General features: G+C 41.3%; 2 protein-coding genes across 2 annotated transcripts; both read left to right on the top strand.

Annotated features, from left to right (window-relative positions):
- Positions 1–1,044: 1,044 nt before the first annotated feature.
- Positions 1,045–8,789, top strand: LOC145455995 (uncharacterized). The gene is made up of 9 exons (XM_080334025.1): positions 1,045–1,410; positions 1,548–1,758; positions 1,822–1,928; positions 2,094–2,163; positions 2,218–2,350; positions 2,420–2,576; positions 2,880–3,048; positions 5,460–5,703; positions 8,665–8,789. Exons 1-8 carry the CDS (start codon positions 1,315–1,317, stop codon positions 5,585–5,587), a joined length of 1,071 nt encoding a protein of 356 aa, XP_080190151.1. The 5' UTR covers positions 1,045–1,314; the 3' UTR covers positions 5,588–5,703; positions 8,665–8,789.
- Positions 8,790–10,063: 1,274 nt separating this feature from the next.
- On the top strand, positions 10,064–13,386 carry LOC145455996 (uncharacterized). Its single transcript, XM_080334026.1, has 3 exons — positions 10,064–10,126; positions 12,318–12,480; positions 12,545–13,386. The coding sequence occupies exons 2-3, from the start codon at positions 12,345–12,347 to the stop codon at positions 12,655–12,657; spliced, it is 249 nt and encodes an 82-aa protein (XP_080190152.1). The 5' UTR covers positions 10,064–10,126; positions 12,318–12,344; the 3' UTR covers positions 12,658–13,386.
- Positions 13,387–19,916: the final 6,530 nt, after the last annotated feature.

Genomic DNA, 19,916 nt, shown 5'->3' with positions numbered 1-19,916 from the left:
ACGAGAATGACGTTATAGTTACAATAGTGAAAAATGATCATCGATAGTCGATGTGTCTTTTCTGGGAAATGATCGCTTGAACGTCAGCGCAGATGCACCCATTTGAAGGCTCAAGTCATCCCTTGACCAAGTGAATAGATATATATTTCCGATGGCTAAGTTTACATCTATCTTCATGGTTGCCAGGTTCTATCTTATCCATTCTACATCACTATATCCATACATTTATACATTACTTCAATGCAAATCTTACTAAATATATACATATTTTCCTTGAAGTATAACGCCAACTATACCTGTCACGGTGGATGTTATTCTCTTTATGGCTCAGTCGCCACTTATACTGCTTTGGACCGCAAGTGCGTTCGTTTTTGTAAGCGGCGTGGTGGCCAGCTTTGTTTTGTTGTTGTTGGTCTGTTCATTTATTGCTTATATACTGCTGTATTTGGTCTTACCAGGATATTATCAGCAATCTTTCAGCGGTATTCTAACATAAGATATTCGTCCACTTGATCGTCTTGTTTTGTACCAGTTGAGAAGGGAGATCCAGACTCAGCCTACTTCAATCACTTTTTTCATAAGTCTCGACTTGGAGACGAAACTACCTCTTCGTATTCATCCATGGAGAGAGCAGTGAAACAGTAACAGTAGAATGTAAATTAGTCGGGGCGAAGTCTAAAATATATTTTTAGTTTAATATAGTCGAAATTATAACCAGTGTAGAATCTTGTTGGTATTATTTATAAGAATTTAATGATCGTAACTGTTTACCTATCAGAATGTTGTAAATTTGAATGACGAGTGTCGCTATAGGATAATAACAAAAGTAATGTTGTGAAACATCACAATGGACTAAATTTTCGAATCATTTACTCAAGTATAGTCTACTGTTTAAGCATTCGGTCTTCTACTCTTACGACCGAAGTATGTTAAATCTGTCTTCGAAATCAAAGCTGCCATACGAGTAAAATTCTACAACACGCCGCCTGCTTCAAGTTGAGTAGCATGAGTTACTGCTATAACTAATTCTGTCATCGCACGCAGTCATAGTCACGTATGCTGACCTTCGACTTCAGATACCCCTTCTAATCTTGTATATATGTAATGTCGTCAGGAGTTGGCTACAAAAACGTGATTGGAGACACCCATAATCCTCAGACGCTTCTATTTCGGAGACGTTACAATCTGGAATTTATCATAACTGAAACTTGAGCCTTTAATGATTTACATAGTAGCCTATATCAATATGAGTTGTAGGCTACTTGTAATATAATTGAATGTGTTTCAGTCACGTAGTTCACAGCAACAGGAGATATGCCGTTGTATGGTAGAGACGTACACATTCCTGGCCTATCTTTGCACGAATTCATCTGGGAAAAATTGCAGAAATTCGAAAATGGCATTGCAATCGTGAGTTCACATTCTTCACTTCTTGTCAGTAACAAAAAACGAGACTGACGTCATCAAGATTTTCATTAGGCTTAGGAATAAGACACGAAAATAATTTTATGTTGTGTTAATGGTCAAAATGTTGTTTTATATTATAGATTGATGCATGCCGTGAGGGAAACTCGATAACTTACAAGGAGGTGTTCGATAGATCCAGACAATGCGCGGCCTACTTACAAGGATTGGGCATCAGCAAAGGAGACTTTATATCGGTTTTCTCAGAAAATGGTCTCGAAATCGCTTATATTGTGCTGGGAATAATTGCAACAGGCGCTGTTATGACAACGTGCAACCGTTTTTCTCGAGAACGTAATGTTGTCTTAAACATTTGCCATTCTGCAGCAAGTATCACGCTGGTTATATACAAAACAGATGAGCTACTGCATGAATACGGCATATCCAAACCCAGAGTCGTTTTTGTGGACGAAGAGCGTGTTGGAAGAATAGAAGCAGTGAAAGAGAAGCTTCCATGTCTTGAGGTATGTTATACAAGTATACATTCATCATAAGGTAACACTGACCTCATACACCGACAACTCGAAAACCCGGTATCTCTGAGAGGATGTTACCAGCATTTTTATAATCAGTGTGTTCGTCCCTGAGAACCATAATGCAAATGAATGCATGATATCTTGATATTTCAGCACATATTTGTAATTGGGAGAAGCAAGATATATACAACTGTTGACGAAATATTGGTGGAAGGAAAAGCTGGTAATCTCAGTAGCGCCGATTAACCATTTCATCCTCATCATACATGTATGACAGAATCGCTAAAGAATGTTGATATCGACCCCCAAAACGACGTCGCAATGGCTCCGTACTCCAGCGGAACCACAGGACTTCCAAAATGTGTGCTGGCAACTCACAGGGGTTTGCTCTTAGCCATCCAGACTCCATTGTAAGTTTCCGTATCGGGTAGAGCAACAGTAATTGGCAGTTCTTGAAATTGTGTTGTTTCCGTTATTAGCTTCTCTTGGACGCGAGGGCCAATCTATAGCGATAGAGCAATGTATCACGCTAGTGGATTTCTCTGTGTTTTTGGGAATCTTATAATAGGGAGGAAAATTATCATAGAGAAAGAATTTGTGTTGGAGAACATGTTTCGTGACATTGAAAAATACCAGGTAAGTAAGAATTACTTGTATTATTATGTAAACGATATTCTTTGTAACATATAGAAGTAAATACATTGAAATAACTTTATTTGAAACAACCAGAATGAGTTGTTTCTGAATAGCGGGAATCCTACTCTACATTCAATTAATGGAAGATTCCGTAAGGGAATTGCAATATCATATACAGACACACAGAAAAAAAGACAGAATCAAGTTTTGCTATGCGTGACGGCATTCTGTTCTTTCACTTGTCTATTAAACTCGCCTTGTCACTTCTCATGTCGTACAATTTTATTTTTATTTTTAACACAGGTCACTTTAGCGGTATGCTTCCCTCCGACCGTGATTGAGATGATCAACGTGAATAACCAGGACAGTTACAACCTGTCATCCCTGAAGTGCGTGCTGTGTGCGGGAGCATCGATAGCGCCGTTTGCAATCGAACAAGTGAGGAAGAGATACGGCGTCACATTCATCTCTGGTAAGCGCAACAAATTTCCGATGAAACTTACACGTATAGCATTTACAATGAATTCCAATTCCAATGAGCTATATTCTTTTTGCTGTATGTGGGGTTTGGGTTGAGATGATATGTACTTTATGTGCTCTTCAAAAATATATATGTTATTCCAGACCAGCTATTGTACACCCATTGTAAAGCCATCAACTCAGTGGTTAAATTGAGTCGGTTCACGTCACCGATCCTGTAGAACGGTCTCAAGATGTCAGTGAACCGGCTAGCTCGAATGGTTTTTACTGTCAATGACTTTTTTGTAACAGAACCGTCTGACGCACTTACGACTTTGACGATATAACCGTTGACAAAGTATTTGAATCTCACCACTGCCCTTAGTTGCCTGTGATGGTGATAAAATGTTGCAATAATCAACAACACCAATCAGCAGGTTTTCGTTACTGGTTTACGCAGGCGTAGTTGATGAGGATTTATGATGTGAGATCTAGTGTGGCATTTAAAACAAATGGTGTTTTAAAACAGTGTTTGAAAAAAACTGGCTATTTTAAAGAACAATTTTCTTTTGTCAATTGTTGTATAATTATGCCATAATTGTGTAAATACTTTCGAAAAAGCATGTAGCATTAGCCTACCGGTGATTTGCACCAGATATAGTCGGCTTACACGATATGGAATGGTTGGAATCCTCGAAATCGTCGTCGGTTCAACACTTATAGCACGTAGATATATATCAGTGGTATACGGAATGGATGCTCCGATGATGATGACCGCCGACCGTAAAAGTGCTGCATAATGATGTATTGTCCTGATCAAAGATATTTTTATTACGTTCATGACGGGATCGGAAGCCTTTTTCGTCAAAGGAGCCATTTTCACCCTAAATTTCCAATTGGCAATGCCAATCCACGGTGACGTCACAATTGTCCTGGATACAAAAACAATAAACTATGAAAACACGTTTTAAACAAGGGCCATGCATTAAACATGTTTGTTTTAAATTGATTTGTGTTTTGAATGCAACCTTAGTCAGATATATTACACTTCATTCTGAAACTGCCATAGTATGTTACTCATTTTATATGGCGTTCCATTATATCAGTGGTTCTCAACCGGTGTGCCGCGGCACACGAGTGTGCCATTTACTTCTCGCAAGTGTGTCGCGAGCGATTTCTTCAGAATTTTGAAATTATGCGCAAAATAATTCTAGTCTATACCTAACGTCAATAATCTAAATTGAGCTTGATGTGAAGTTTGTACAATGTACATTTGACAAATCAAAATTGATATTATGCCCGCAATCAATATCCCCTCGAATTCGCTTTACCGAACAAATCGCGTGCCTTGAAGGCTGAATTCAGTTTTGCACGATAAGTTGATTAATCGCGCGCAGAGAAGAGTAGACATAGCGGCGCCTGTATGACAATGCAGTTTTCTAATCGTCATTATCTCCCCAATCACCAGCGAGAAATGAGCTCCTTTGGAATTGACGTTCGTGTTTGCAAATTTGTATCTCAAACGTGGCAGTCCAAATTGTGATTGTTAAGTATCGTGCCGGCACTTCCGTTAAAATGTAGGCTTGTATCACAACGTTGTCTTACTGTCGACGAATATGAGTTTTAAGAAGTAAGGTTGATCAAATTATATCAGTTAACTAACCTCTTCTCTTCGCCGCTGAGGTTATAATCTTGGTTTGTTGAAGAATAACTGAACTGCGGGTGGCTGCTATTGAGGCATGGCTATCCTCACGCCTACTGCAAGATATGCGTGGAAATTCATTGTATAGCCTGGTATAGCCTACACCTCTACGCCTTCGTATTCGTTAGCGGTCATCGTGCTTGACCTCTTCGACCCGATGCGGCAGTGGGGAGATTTATTGACAAACAAATCTAATGAAATCGTATCGAAGGGCAGCCGGATTTTCTGTGAAGTCGTATATCAAAATGACCCCTTTTACTTTCGTCTGAATACGCTCTGTTTGTTGTAATCAAAACGGAACGATATTCCGGTCCGAGGAACACGACGACTTTCTATCACGTGGACGCTTTACGTACAAAAGTTTACCTTTTAAATCATTGAAATGGAGAAGTTTATTTTAAGAAAGGAAGTACAGAATAATTTTAAATTGACTGCAGAGTTGGTCACACTAGTTGGCGTTGCTACTGGGTGCTGATAAGTATTCTGATGGTGTGCAGGTGCCGTAACGCCAAAATAAGTTCAGAACCACTGCGATGGTATGCCGCGAACTATTTTTCATTTCCAAAGGGTGCCGCGAGATCAAAAAGGCTGAGAACCGCTACATTATATTCCCGAACGTTAGGGCGTGTAGGCAGGCATTGCCATTCAATGTTAAAATGTGTGAATACGTTTAAATATTCAATTTGTTATGGTCACTATGGCCGATATGAAATGTGATTCAGGCTATGGGATGACCGAAGCCTCGACCATATCATGCGGCCCCATCACCGAAACAGATCCAATAGGAGCCGTGGGGAAGATAGAGCCTGGAATGGGAGTGAAGGCGAGTTCGATCTTATATGAATCGTGAAATATGCCGCTGTATAGTTGACAACTCTAGACGTCGTCAAGCAGATTATCGACCTACGGACAAGGAAGGAGTGCGAAGACGGATTGTCAGGCGAGATTTGCCTTCGAAGTGCGCAGGTGAATCGAATGATGCAAATTAGATGGCGGCTCACTAATTGCTTAATGTGACTTCATCAAAGATAAATGCCGTGGGTAAAAAATAACTAAAGAAATGCTGTCCCATAGAACTGAGAATGATGTCATTGATCCGGTCTCTCTATACACTTGCCGTCATGAAACCAGAGGTTTCCAAGCCAGGTTAATTTAACTTAGGGCAGTGGTTCTCAACCTTTTTGGCTTCACGGACCCCTTTTGACCGTCACGGACCCTCGCGGACCCCCTCAAGTTTTAGTTCAATTTTAGCTCTATTATGGTGCAACCTTCATATCTGTCTTGTGCAAATATGAACTGTAGGCTTGTGATAAACAGCCAAATAATGATTTTTCTTGAAAATAACATCATACTATTTATGTAGAAATTGGTAGACTTTTATTTTTTCAAAGCTAATTTTCTGCTGTATTTCTTGAAGTGCGTGGTCGTGTCTTGAAAATCCGCGTCTTCGTTTTGATAAGTATATAGTGCCGAAAAATATTCCCGCAAAGATAGATGGAGGCTAATGCAATATTAACGCATAACGCTTCCGACGATACTTTTGGTGTGATCGTAACACTTATGGCGCCAAAATGAAGAAGCATATATTTTATGAACATATCACGTCCCGCATCTAGCGCAGCGACGGGCAACATACGGACCGCGGGTCGGATTGGGCCCGCGACGGCATTTTGATCGGCCCGCAGAGAGTTTCTGCCGTCAAAGTGAAATCCTAATCTAAAAGTATAGACAAATTTTATGCGCCAAATAATGGATCCAAGTTTTCCAACCTGAGAAACACAGTCATGAAACGATTTGTTCTGTTCGGATTTCCATATATATTTACGAACAAACATTTTCGACCATGACCTATTGATGTGAATTTCAGGGTTGGAGCGTAATGCTTTGATACCAACGAAACACTCCTTGTTCATAAAAAAAACCAGCCTTGTCGATATAGGGCATCCGCAATAAGAATGTGCCAAATCTGATTGCCGAGCTTTAAGAGCAGGTATATATATCATTGTCCGATTTATGACGAGTGCCAGCCGAAAATATTCGGGTTCAATTCAATATGAATATACTATTCAATTGTATATTGAAGTTCTGTACCTCCAAGAAGCTGTTAAAATAGTGGTTATGTATATCATAGGATAAAGTGGATTTTGTTGTGAGGTTTCAATCCCTGCATTGGGACAAATTAGGGAAATACTTCGGAAATTTTTATTTCGAACGACTGTACACTAATTTGATGAGACTGACAACTTCAAATCGAGAAGGTTTCGCAGACATTACGAAGTCACCCTGATTGACGTTACTATCTCTATATTTATATTTTTTCACAGACCCCAATAAAACGTCTCTAAACAGCAATGTGTTTGTATCAGCAGGTCAATGGAAAATTGGCAATGAAATTGAATTCCCATACTACGATAGTTCATGTCACACAATTGTTATGATGATATGAGTCATGTGGTTTTAGCAGTTGTGGTGCGAAACTGCCTCATGCTTTCTCAAATTAAAAAATTAATAAAAATTAGGTTATCAACCATTTAAAAAATTTAAAGGTCTCGCGGACCCCCTGAAATTGCTTCGCGGACCCCCGGTTGAGAACCGCTGCCTTAGGGGCAAATCCGTGGATTCACTAAACCAATCGAATCAAAAATAGGAAAAACAACAATCCGAAGGTATTTTCCTCTTCAGCAACTATAGAAGTGGGAAAAAGTAAGTGTCATCTCTCGTGGAACTCTTTCCACCACTGAGCACGTTTTTCATATATTTAGGTCGATCGTTACGATACTCACATAAGCATTGTTATATATCCGTTGTACATTGTGACTTGCATGTTCTTTTGAATATTACACTTGTGTATTTTCCAATCCGTTTTGTTCCTGCAGCGTGCAGATATAGCTCAAAATTCGTAACCGAAGCGTGGTCGAGTTGTTGATTAGACTGAATTTTGTACATTCATTATTCATGGTGTTTCGACTACATCGGTCGTTTTACACCAGACCAATATTCTTGATTATGATCCCTTATTTACCGAAATGTAGCACGGCTTTTTAAGACGCCGCTTACGCGGATCACGTGGCGAGAAGGTGCTCAGATAAACATCCAACATAGATTGGAATTCTGGAGTCGACCTCGGCCGGCCTCTAACCCGCAAACCATTGGTGTTGCAGTTGTGGAACGCACCACTGAGCTATCCCGCCACTTGACCAGTGGTGGCTTTTGGGGTGGGCGAGGTGGGCGGTCGCCCGCCCGCCCCCTGGTCGAAGGGGCCCCCTATTCGGATTATGCGCTTTTTTAAGGATAATACCGAATAAACATGGAAATCCGTGTACCAAGCAAGAATATGATTCCGTACGGATGTGTCAATCATCATCAAATCTCTGCATTTGTTAGAAAAGTCCCGTATCCCGATGATCATCACGTCTCTGCATGCGGTAGAATTACTAAGTCTTGATGTAGTCTATCCTTAGACACATACAATAATAGACATAGCCGAATCCAGCAGCCAAACCTTACCGCGGGAAAGGGGGGTCTGGGGGCGGAGCCCCTCGGAAGTTACAGTTAGATACTTATAGGGGCCCCCCGGTAAGTCTCGCCCAGGGCCCCCCGTTCGTATGCCACCACTGCACTTGACTATACTCTATATATATGGTTGATGCTCTGAATATTTTGTTTCCGTTTTCGTTTGCCTTTGGGATTAGGGCGTGGACGGTCTGCGTTGTTGGCAATTTTTCATAGCTTCTACATCTGTGGGCCGTGACCCAAAATGGTATACGTAAGTGGTGAATTGATCTCTATACTACTCATGTCATCGCTTAGTTGTGATTTCCTGCATGGTTAATAAATACACTCTGCCACTGATAATTGTGTCAAGTTTGAGCCAAAAAATTTCACAAGCCCGTTATATTACATGTTTTCCATTCCGCGTGGGCACAGGTCACAAAGGGTTATTTCAAGAATCTGGAGGCAACAAGAGCAGCATTCGATGACAACGGCTGGTTCAAGACAGGCGATGTAGGGTATATCGACAACAGAGTTGGATCAATTACATTATTTCAGTTCAATTACAATTACAATTACAATTACTTTCATGGATGTTTCAATTACATTACAATTATAATTACTCCATTTTAAAAATATCAAATTACAATTACAATTACAATTACTCCTTGCATGCTTCAATTACATTACAATTACAATTACAATTGCTGCTGTTGAACATGTAATTGAATAATCATAATATCATTTGCGTATATAGTATATAATTAAAGAAATAATATTATTTTTATCGAGGGACGTAGGAATTAGGATGAAGAGTAAAAACAAAACCGTGCTTTGTCAGATAAGACGTTATATAATATCCAGTGGTATGGTTAGTTAGCCAGACGAAGTAACGATGCAGCATCGTGATCTGAAATCGTATTGTAGATTGCCAACCCACGGATAGATGCGCAAGATGTGAGTCACGGATGAATGCACCGACAAACGTACTGCAGAGCCGGCTAAAAGCAGCAAACTTTGTAGTCCTAGAGCTGGCGATCCATGCGTCCAAATTTGATGCATCTGGTCTTTATCGTAAGCTATTGATGTACTAATTCCGAAAATACAAAATAAAATCTCGTCAGGGCAATGTAACTGCTCCAAAATAGCCGTTTAAGGCCGACTGTTCTGAAAAGTGAGAGCGCTGCAGCAGCATGACCACAACAATTACCAAATACGCCCAGCGATTGTTCAGAACAATGCCGATTCCCAGACTTTCACGACTATTTTGGGATGGTACCATTGCCTGGAAATATACTTTTATTGCGGAATCAGTGCGACACTAGCTTTCGATCAGGACCATACATATCAAATTTCGACGCTTGGATCGCCAGCTATGGGACTATCAATTCTGCTGCTTTTAGCCGGATCAGCAGTTCGCTTCTCGGCGTATTCAATCGTGAGTCACGTGTTGCGAATCCATCCGTTGGTTAGTAATCTAAAAATTGTATACAATGGCAGCCGAGGCCAGCATAGCGGTAAAAATAAAAAAAAACTTCGCCCGCAAGGGCGCAGTCAAGGGCTTCCGCGAATGGATCCACCAAATTCCTTGTCGACATTTGAAGAGAGAATGCATTATAAGTCAATTATTTTATGTTGTGCTTGTCAGGTCTCAATAGCAATTTAATGTAATTGAAATTGTAATTGAGCAAAATTTTTGTCAAATTACAATTACAATTACAATTACACAAAATAAAAATGCTTCAATTACAATTACATTACAATTACATTAAAAAATGTAATTAATTACATTCAATTACAATTACAAATTACAATTGATCCAACTCTGATCGACAAACAAGGGAATCTCTACATTACTGAACGGATAAAGGAATTTATAAATTACAAAACCACGCAGGTTGGATTGAAACGATTATTATTCATTTTCCTGAATGGTTACCAGCCGGTTTAACACGGAACAAGTTAACTCCAGCCTCGATAATGGGCAAATAACTTTGGGCTCAGCAAATGTAGCCTACGCTACTTTGATTTCTCAAGTGATCGCCCATTCATAGCCTAGTTATATGGACTACACTCACATCAATACCACCAATATTTTTAAAAAACGTGAAAGGGATTGGTAATGCAAAATACTGAACCGCTATATAACACAATATAAGCTGACTGTTATTTTAGGCCTAAATTGGGATGGTCACAACTGATTAGGCTAATGAACGAAAGTTGATTTGAATCGTATTTCGTGCCTCCTGGTTCGAATCAGGTATGGCGATTCCACTCCAGTCATGCAAATATCGAATGAGGGAATGCACAGGAATATAATCATTGCTGGTAATGCTGGTATCTGGTAAGCCTTTCGATTGACAGATTACAACAACAGTCTGTTCGCTTACTAGAGTGGACTATAGCCGCGAATCCCAGACGCTGAGATTCTTTTCAACTTCGAAACGTGATTGGGATTGCGCAATGAGCGTACAAAGCCCACATAGTATACGCATACGCATGAATATTTAAACATACACTAGGCGCCGAGTTACGAGGTGGAGCAGCCACCTCGTCACTATATTTACGCCGTATAATCGCCGGCCTGAAATGTCGCGTCCTCTAGGCCAGGTCTTATATCGTCATTAGCCTGAACTATCGAGGCTTCAGCTGGCCTGAACTATTGCGTTTGCTACATGTCTCGCATGATTTGCCTGTTATCATATTGGTTTATGACTGACAACGTGAAACTTCGAATCTGCGCGATTGGCGGTGAACAGACTCGAACGAGCGTAATTGATTAGCGCTCAGACTATAAGCAGGGGTGGCCAACCGTTTCGGCCAATGGGCCAAATGGAATTTACGAACCATTGCGCGGGCCACTTGAACGTTGATGACCTTTTTAGTCTTCCGACAGACGGAACCGGAATAGGTAACGGTGAGAACAATACTTAAAATAATACGCGTCAAAATCAATAACCATTATGACATGAAGACTCAGTGTGCAATTGTGCAATGTGCATACAAGACGTAGAGACGAACTGCGCGGAAATTGCGCAAATTTAGTGAATGAATTCGGTCATCAATAATGTTACTTGCATATATTGCGTGTCGTCTCTGAGTACCGCTGGGCTTATTTGGCAAGAACAGGATTAATCGGCGCTTAGATTTATAAATATCGAAGATCTCGGCTAATATGCAAAATATTGTGCTTTATGGTCATTGGTCATATACGACGGTCTACAAAAAGAATTTGGCTGGCCGCTGGCTTCACCATTGCGTTGGAACTGATATTTTAGTCATCAAAACCCCAAAGTTCGGGGTCAGGCTAATCATATTTTATTTATTTGGTTATGGTAATTTATTTTTGATACTATAACTATTTTCGAGAATTCCCCCACTCAAGATATTGAGGACACGGGTTGGCCGCCCCTTGAGGACACGGGTTGGCCGCCCCTTTACTAAAGCATCAGAGGATGTGTGTAAGGCCCAAGTTATCAAAAAATAGGACATGCCTGAATCACGTGAAATCGTTGCCATTACAGAACAGATTCCGCAACAGACTTGATCATTTTGATTTGTGTACTAATTCGTCGTCGCCGACATTGCGTTGCGTCTTGACTTGCGGGTGTTGGTGAGTAGTGAATAGTTGGCAATCCCTTGGCATCCAAGCGAGATCAAGGCATCGCTAAATGACGGCACCGTCGGACTCACTGGCACACTTACATTCTCTCATACGCGCAAGTTAGTCAACACGAGGAAGCTTGTCTGATCCATATATTATCGGCATTTACGCATGTAGCCTACTTAAGCCAAATATTCATTATTCATGCTACCAATGGTCAATTTGACACAGTTTCAAACCCTTCCCAATTTTCGGCTGGGCATTCCATGTAATAATAAAAGCCGGCGCCTACATACACAATTACACATACACACATATAGACATCACAAGGTTGGTATACCATAGTCGTGTCGTACAACAATATAGCGTAATAAAGTAGTGTTGACCCAACCATGCAGCACCAGCACCAGAAGTAATGTCAAACTCCATAAACTGATGACTTGCAAATCAGGCACTCTGTGATTTTAAAATTCAGATGTCACAGGTATCCCCCGCCGAATTGGAGTCAGTGATGATCCGTCATCCGAGAATTTCTGACGTCGGTGTGGTCGGAGTTTCCGACGAAATGTGCGGCGAGGTTCCAAAAGCATTCGTGGTGCCGACTGACGAGACTCTCTCTGTCCGAGAAGTTCAAGATTTTGTTGCTAGTGAGCCGCATCCATCGTTTATGCCGACTAGATAGGTGAATGTTTCATTACCACCTACTTTCAGACAATTTAGCGGATTTCAAGCGACTCAGAGGAGGAGTTGAATTTGTCGATTCGATTCCGAAATCCGGTACGGGTAAAATCCAGCGGCTGGTGCTGAAGAAGATGGCTTCATGATGATCCGCCCTGCTTACAACTTGCTTTTGTGAATCAAGATATCGCTTAAATCAGACTAAAGTCATGTAGGCTATGTACTGTAGAATTGTCCATACATATTTAGAACACGGGAAAACATCATTTCTCACCTTTCTGCACCGATATAAAATCATTTGTATGTTCAATTTCCTGACCACCACCATCATTGCACCAATGTACCGGTACTATTGGTATGGGTATGAGTTGCTTCTAGTCTGAGATTGGGGAGATCCAATTGCGATGTACAGCAGGGGTCGCTAACGCGGCGCCCGCGGGCGGGCGCTCGTCAGGACCAATTGTGTCGCACGCGGTCGCAGTAGTAAATATTCAAACGCTAACTTCGAATTTGATAGCGGCTTCATATCAACAGCAGTTGGACAAGCGGACGCAGTTTTCGATCAGTGCGTTGACCGTCTTCGCCCTCGCAATGAATAAACGGAAATCTAGTTCAGAGCCTCGACGCGAAGATTTACGCTTCGGCGCGCAGTGCCGCAACCCGCAACGAAACTCAACTCGGAGATGCTGGTGTGTCTCGGAGAGCATCATCTGTTCTTGGTAGGGAGCGGAAACGGTACTCAGTGCTCTGAATGTCCCGTTGAAGAATTCTAATCTGGAACTGATGAACGACGGGAGTAACCGGTAGCCCTTCGCATTGATCCGTACGTAAGAAATAGCTCTTGGTTTCAAGAAGGTTGGTGACACCTGATGTTCCGCATGAGATTATGACTGCTGGCCAGAGAGCACACTTGGCAGAACAAAGATCCACCATGAATAAGTGCCCAAAATCCGGAATTTGAGTAGTTCAATTTTGTGTACCACGCATATCTTGAGTATCCTATAAAGACCCTACCAATGGTTCTCAAACTGTCGTACGACTACCACTTGATCGCAAGAAACACTGTTGTATACAGATGCAGGCACACAAAAGATGGAGGACATGGATAAAACTGGCTACACGGACAAACTTCTGATCCTCTCATTCATTTATAATTGCTATCGTAATCTATTCACAAGATTACAAGATTGTTATTAAGGCCGAAACAGAACTTTGTCAGCCCCACGAAAACGGTGTAAGGTCCCATGGGTTGAAGACCGAACTGAATAAAAGCGGTGTCTTACATAAGTCTAGCTAGAGATACAAGAATGGACCACGTTAAAAATCGATAGCTCAGGTGTCACGACCATAGATGTAGAAACACTATCGTGCTACGAAACAACAAACAAATCTCACGCCATCCGTATTGCCATTTGATCACGATTTCATTTTGTACTTTCCTCAATGTCGTTCATATTCTAATGCTACTCCATGGAATATACACAATCACGCACACGTGTTGGCTGCAAGACCCCAATTCGACCAATTTATTAGTTTTATGAAAAGGGAAAAGCATAAAAGAACCAAAAAGCTATACATGAAAACATCTCCACTCGATCAATCAAAATACACGCGTCATAACTACAAAAACTAAACGAAATGATGTCGAAGCGGTTTTCAGTTATGTTCGGCTTTCACCATCGCGTTAAATGCGGCTATGGTGAGCGTTTCCATCAAATGTCGCCACAAACTCTCCAGGGCTGCCGTGATAACACACAACTTTTACTCTGATCGGACACGAGTCAAAGGTGCAGTATCCAAAGCATGTAAACACTGGATCAGATTGCAATCCCTTGAATAGGCGTCGATGGAAAGCGAGACTGCAGGATTGGCTGTAACGCCGTAATTCTCTTCTGATGATGTAGGCCCACTCACGGGATTTAACAATCCCAGCATCAAAGCAATTTACGAAAGACTTCCAATCTGACTGGGGGATTGCGAATACATAAAACTTGCGGGGATTCTGTCCTGTGCAGGCGATGTCGACGGATTCATCATGTACTGTCTCTTCGTCGACTTTACAGCACGCAGAAAGCGAGGCAACGTTGCAGTCAGCCTGTACAGGCTCTTTCATACAAGAATTTCTTCTTTCTGGATTATTTTTCTCCTTCAACAAAGTTGCCCTTTTCTGCAAGATTCGTTCTTTGTTTCGGTTCAATCTATATCGGAGATATTTCCGTTCGTTCTTTTTTTCCGCCTTCGTGAGAACGGAACCTTTATAATCGTCGACAACTGAATGCCATATCGAGTCGGCGTTGATTTCCTGGAGCGTATAATTCGACAGCAGTTCAGCCATTCGATCATCAGTCAAGGTCCTCTTGGGCGGCATTTTTTATCTACTATATATTGAAAGCATAGGGATCCTGCCACGGAAAATAACATTAAAAGTGGTTCGTACAATTCGTCGCAATAATCCAAATCACATATCATAAATTATTTGGATCCGTCGTCAAATTTTACACATGTCCACTGTCCAGCCTCTTAGGGCGGAGATCATCGATAAAGTTGATTATCGCGTTCAGTAGGGTTCAACAACCAACTATGAAGGAAACCGGTTGATCGCAGCGCATAAAGTTAGTTTTAATCTCGTGATTTAATAAACGGGAACAAACTAGTTTTCTATAGACAAACTACAATGTCACTGAACACTCAGACAATTAACGAATAATGTACGCAGCATTGCAGGACGATATCAATATTCAATATTCCGTTTTTCGCTATACCGTACTGATATCACATGACTTTCATTTTGAGATGACGATTATTCTACCTATTGCAGTCGCAGTATCCTTATCAGCCGGCTGCCGTTTAATTCAACAAATTGATAACCCACAGCCAATAGCACGTGTTTGCATTACGACCCAACATATAACACCATTTTATTGAAAACTCGGACATCTAAGTAATCCTCGTGCGTTACCTTATCCAACTTATGCGTTGCGATTAGCAGCTTTTAATCAGACGATTCGCATTCTTCTGGATCAGCTAACTTTATGATCTCCACCTAAAATGCGCCACGATCAGCAGTTTTAATCACACGATTAGCATTCTCCCGGGTCAGCTAGCTTTATGATGTCTGCCCTTGGAGTCCTGGATAGGCCTATTTCAATCTGAACTAATATAAATGAATGTGAAAACATGCACTGTTCAACGAAGAAACGAACCGTATTGGCCTTTGTAGAACAAATGCTAGCATGGACCGATCACACAGAGTGTGGAATAACCCAATGAAAAGGCATCATACTGATAAATAAGCACAACAGAGTCCATACCTATGTAGCAATGAACAAGTACTAAACAGAGTCATTGCGTAATATGACTGCCCGCACATTTTGGCTAGTTATCTACTTATCTTAGTAACCGCGCTGGCATCGATGTCATTCGTCACATATATTATACTATATACTGCGTAGTGTTGAGTTTTGGTTGGCTTCTCTCGAATTCCGGGTGATTAGTAGGGCTGGGCACAATGATTCGAGTACTCGAATCTGAATCGAGTATTAATTTTAATGATTCGAGTCGAGTAGTAAAAGTCGATTTTTTCGAGTACTGAAATTATACGTTTCTCGCCACTGAAAGTTAATTTATCAACGAGAATTATAGTTTCGATACTAATTTTCACTGTTGGAGCCTTGAAACATTGATTGCCCGTATCGTACCATACGTAACATGTAGTACAAAGCTACCAACGTTACTGGGAATAGCATGTTTCTGAAGTCATGATCATCCCACAACATGGTCACCAAGTGCAATGAAATCGGTATGGTCGAATAATACCAAAGTATCTTTAATGTGATGGATAACAGGCATTATATTCTTTGAGATCGCATAAAAGGTACATATTAGAGCTTTGACATATTACATTCTATTATGACGTCATTACGAGTGATACTCGATTACTCGACTCGACTCGAAGCATATTACGTGATTCAGAATCGAATCACTCAGGTACTCGATTTTGCCCAACCCTAGTGATTAGGTGACGTCCACAAACTTGATGTTTATTGAACGACGCCCACTGTGACTACGCTATCATTACATCGTCACAGATATTGTTGCTTTATCATATACCCATGGTAATCTTACAAGCCATAGTAACGTTACCTGTTTCCGTCATATGAACTTGTCGGCCACTATGTTCAGAGAGGATTCAAGTATCTTTCTCGCCTTTCAATATCTATTAACCTCTTTGATATAGCGGAGTTTGCGCTTAGGGTCATAAGAATTTTAGACATCGTTCGAAGGATATGGGTTCAGCTCCTCTTTGATCTTGTGTCTGTGGTCAAGGGAAAAGATTTGAGTTGAAACTGTAATTTCCACTATAATGTCCGGCGGTACAACTGAGTGTATATAACTACAGTTATATAGAGGCGTATTCAGATAAGAACAAGTTGGCGATAGATCTAGAAGGCAGGTCGAACAATATCAAATACGAAAAATGATTTTTCGTTGTAAGAAGACGCAATTTACCTTTCAAATATATCAAGGGCCTGACAATTCTTATGGAAAGATGGACAATATGTACATTCGAATTTGAAGATAATGATAATTATTCAACAGCATCTCAAAAACCGAATTCGTGCAGAACAATATACATGAACACTTGAACAGATTGAACATAATCTGTGCTATGTTGAGTGCGGTTACGACATTGCTATGCTAACCACTCATCCTGCCACAGTAGAGCCGCACAGTGCTCGGGCACAATAAATAAACTGCGTATTTCCTATTTAAACTGACAGCTGTCATTAACTCAATCTATTGGGGGCTGCAAATAGCGCAGTGGTATGTTTACGCTGCTGCGATATCAATGGATCGCGGGTTCGAGTTCGAAATCCCTTTTCAAGTATTGGAGGCTGATATTGCATGGCTCGGCATTGCCATCCGATCCGTATAAGCCTGTTTAGAACGAGAGTGGGTCGCGTTTAAATCGACAGCTTAGGAATCATAACCATTACCCATACATGTCCATTGTCCAAACACCATCCATACTAAGCAACAAACAAATATCTCCCTATATCAGTATTGTCATTCGATTACGAGTTCATTCTGGGCTCTCTCAATGTAGTTCATCTTCTAATGCTAATCCATCAAGTAAAACACATGTGTTGGCTGAAAATTGTCAATGTGATTGGTTTTATTAAAAGGAAAGAGCATGAAGGAAACAAATAGCCATTAGGGAAAATATCACCACGAGAAACGAGAAAATAATGACTTACTACAAAAACAATTTCATCTCAAACTTTAGACGCTTACACGATATTGTGTCATCATAGTGTCCTATATGGTGTCGACACAAGCAAATCTCACGGTTCAATGAAATTGTATCACGTCACAATTTCCATTTGGCTACAGGCAATTTAACGGTCATTTTTGACCGGCTTGCCGAGCATTAAATTTGATGAGTCGGGTATCAATCGAAAGCTGACCCTGCACTGATTACGAAAATATAAATTTTATTCCACTCATGGCCCTGGAACCCCCACAATCAGCCCCAAATTATTCATTGTTAATTAGGTTGGCAGTGTGACGCAACAATGCTGTCTGGCGAAACGAGAGACTAGCTCAAGAGCAAGGATGCGGCCGAGCGGCGAGAGTGGGATCAGCTGACGTCGCGGCAATAGCTATGTGCAATCGCGTCGCAGAGAAACCCTGCGCTGTTGATACTTTTCTATGCGCTTCGGTACAAGCGAGCACGCCTTATCAGCCTTTCCTTGACTTTAAAGGGTAGAACTGGGTCCACAGAATGTATTAGGGCCCTACAAATTTTCGCGCATTATCCTTCAACTGATAGAGATATTTAGGCTACGTCTAAATAGTCTACATTGGATATGTCACATTATTATGATATCCATTGCCTTAGCCCGCTAGCTGCGTAGGGCTCCAGAGACGCGTGGCGCTGTTGATACTTTCTATAGGCGCTTCGCTAAAAGCGAGCACACGCCAGCCTTTCCTTGACTTGTAAGGGTAGAACTGTGTCCACAGAATGTTTTTGGTCCCTACCAATTTTCGCGCAATATCCTTCAGCTGATAGAGATATGTAGGCTACGTCTAAATAGTCTACATTGGATATGTCACATTATTATGATATCGATTGCCTTAGCCCGCTTGTTGCGTAGGGCTCCAGAGACGCGTGGCGCTGTTGATACTTTCTATAGGCGCTTCGCTAAAAACGAGCACACACCAGCCTTTCCTTGACTTTTAAGGGTAGAACTGGGTCCACAGAATGTATTAGGGCCCTACCAATTTTCGCGCATTATCCTTCAACTGATAGAGATATTTAGGCTACGTCTAAATAGTCTACACTGGATATGTCACATTATTATGATATCGTTTGCCTTAGCCCCGCTAGTTGCGTAGGGCTCCAGAGACGCGTGGCGCTGTTGATACTTTCTATAGGCGCTTCGCTAAAAGCGAGCACACACCAGCCTTTCCTTGACTTGTAAGGGTAGAACTGGGTCCACAGAATGTTTTTGGTCCCTACCAATTTTCGCGCAATATCCTTCAGCTGATAGAGATATGTAGGCTACGTTTAAGTAGTCTACATTGACTATGTCAGATTATTATGATATCGATTACCTTAGCCGCTTGTTGCGTAGGGCTCCAGAGATGCGTGGCGCTGGTGATGGCGGGTGTCGATACTTTCTATGGTCGCTTTTATGGTTAAGTGTGAGCAATGAGCATTGAGCATGGGCATACATTACAAGCTTTTATTTGATCCGTAAGGGTAGGACTTGGTCCGCGAATGCAGCAGGTAAAATGTTGATTGTTGAATAAAGTTCAACAGCAGGAGTGTCGAATTAAACTGGGATCGCTGTCCGGATTCAATCCGTTATTGGAAAGCTTGCGGGCCAGACCTGCCAAACGACTCCAAAATGTTACCACCAAATCCTTCCTTTCGTTTTTCACTGGAATATATCTGATATCACTATAAACGTTGACGTTGGAATTTGGTGTATCATTTTTCAATCACCAAACAGTTTTTTTGAATGCCGGGGACCTTTTGTGTCAAAAGTAATACAGTGGTATCACAGATATTTGAATTATATTCATTCTGTAGCCTGTATTTATATTCCTAATGTAACTTACGTAAAACGGATTTGCATTATTTTTTTCGCATCTGTGAATAACTGAATGTCCATTGTCCATTCGGCCCAACAGAGTTTGCGTAGAAAGCGCATAGAAAAGTATCAACAGCGCAGGGTTTCTCTGCGACGCGATTGCTCATTGCTATTGCCGCGACGTCAGCTGATCCCACTCTCGCCGCTCGGCCGCATCCTTGCTCTTGAGCTAGTCTCTCGTTTCGCCAGACAGCATTGTTGCGTCACACTGCCAACCTACTTAACAATGAATAATTTGGGGCTGA

This window comes from Botryllus schlosseri, chromosome 14 (genome assembly GCF_051294905.1).
Source record: "Botryllus schlosseri isolate E-star chromosome 14, Bs_hap1, whole genome shotgun sequence".
NCBI lineage: Eukaryota > Metazoa > Chordata > Ascidiacea > Stolidobranchia > Styelidae > Botryllus > Botryllus schlosseri.
The sequence above is the reverse complement of the archived record's forward strand: the minus strand, read 5'-3'. Positions and strand labels throughout refer to the sequence as shown.

Coding starts and splice junctions, on each gene's coding strand:
- LOC145455995 (XM_080334025.1), top strand. CDS start 1,315: ATGCCGTTGTATGGTAGAGACGTACACATTCCTGGCCTATCTTTGCAC. Junction 1,411..1,547: donor TCGAAAATGGCATTGCAATC/GTGAGTTCACAT, acceptor TTTATATTATAG/ATTGATGCATGCCGTGAGGG. Junction 2,351..2,419: donor TTAGCCATCCAGACTCCATT/GTAAGTTTCCGT, acceptor TTCCGTTATTAG/CTTCTCTTGGACGCGAGGGC.
- LOC145455996 (XM_080334026.1), top strand. CDS start 12,345: ATGATCCGTCATCCGAGAATTTCTGACGTCGGTGTGGTCGGAGTTTCC. Junction 12,481..12,544: donor AGTTCAAGATTTTGTTGCTA/GTGAGCCGCATC, acceptor ACCTACTTTCAG/ACAATTTAGCGGATTTCAAG.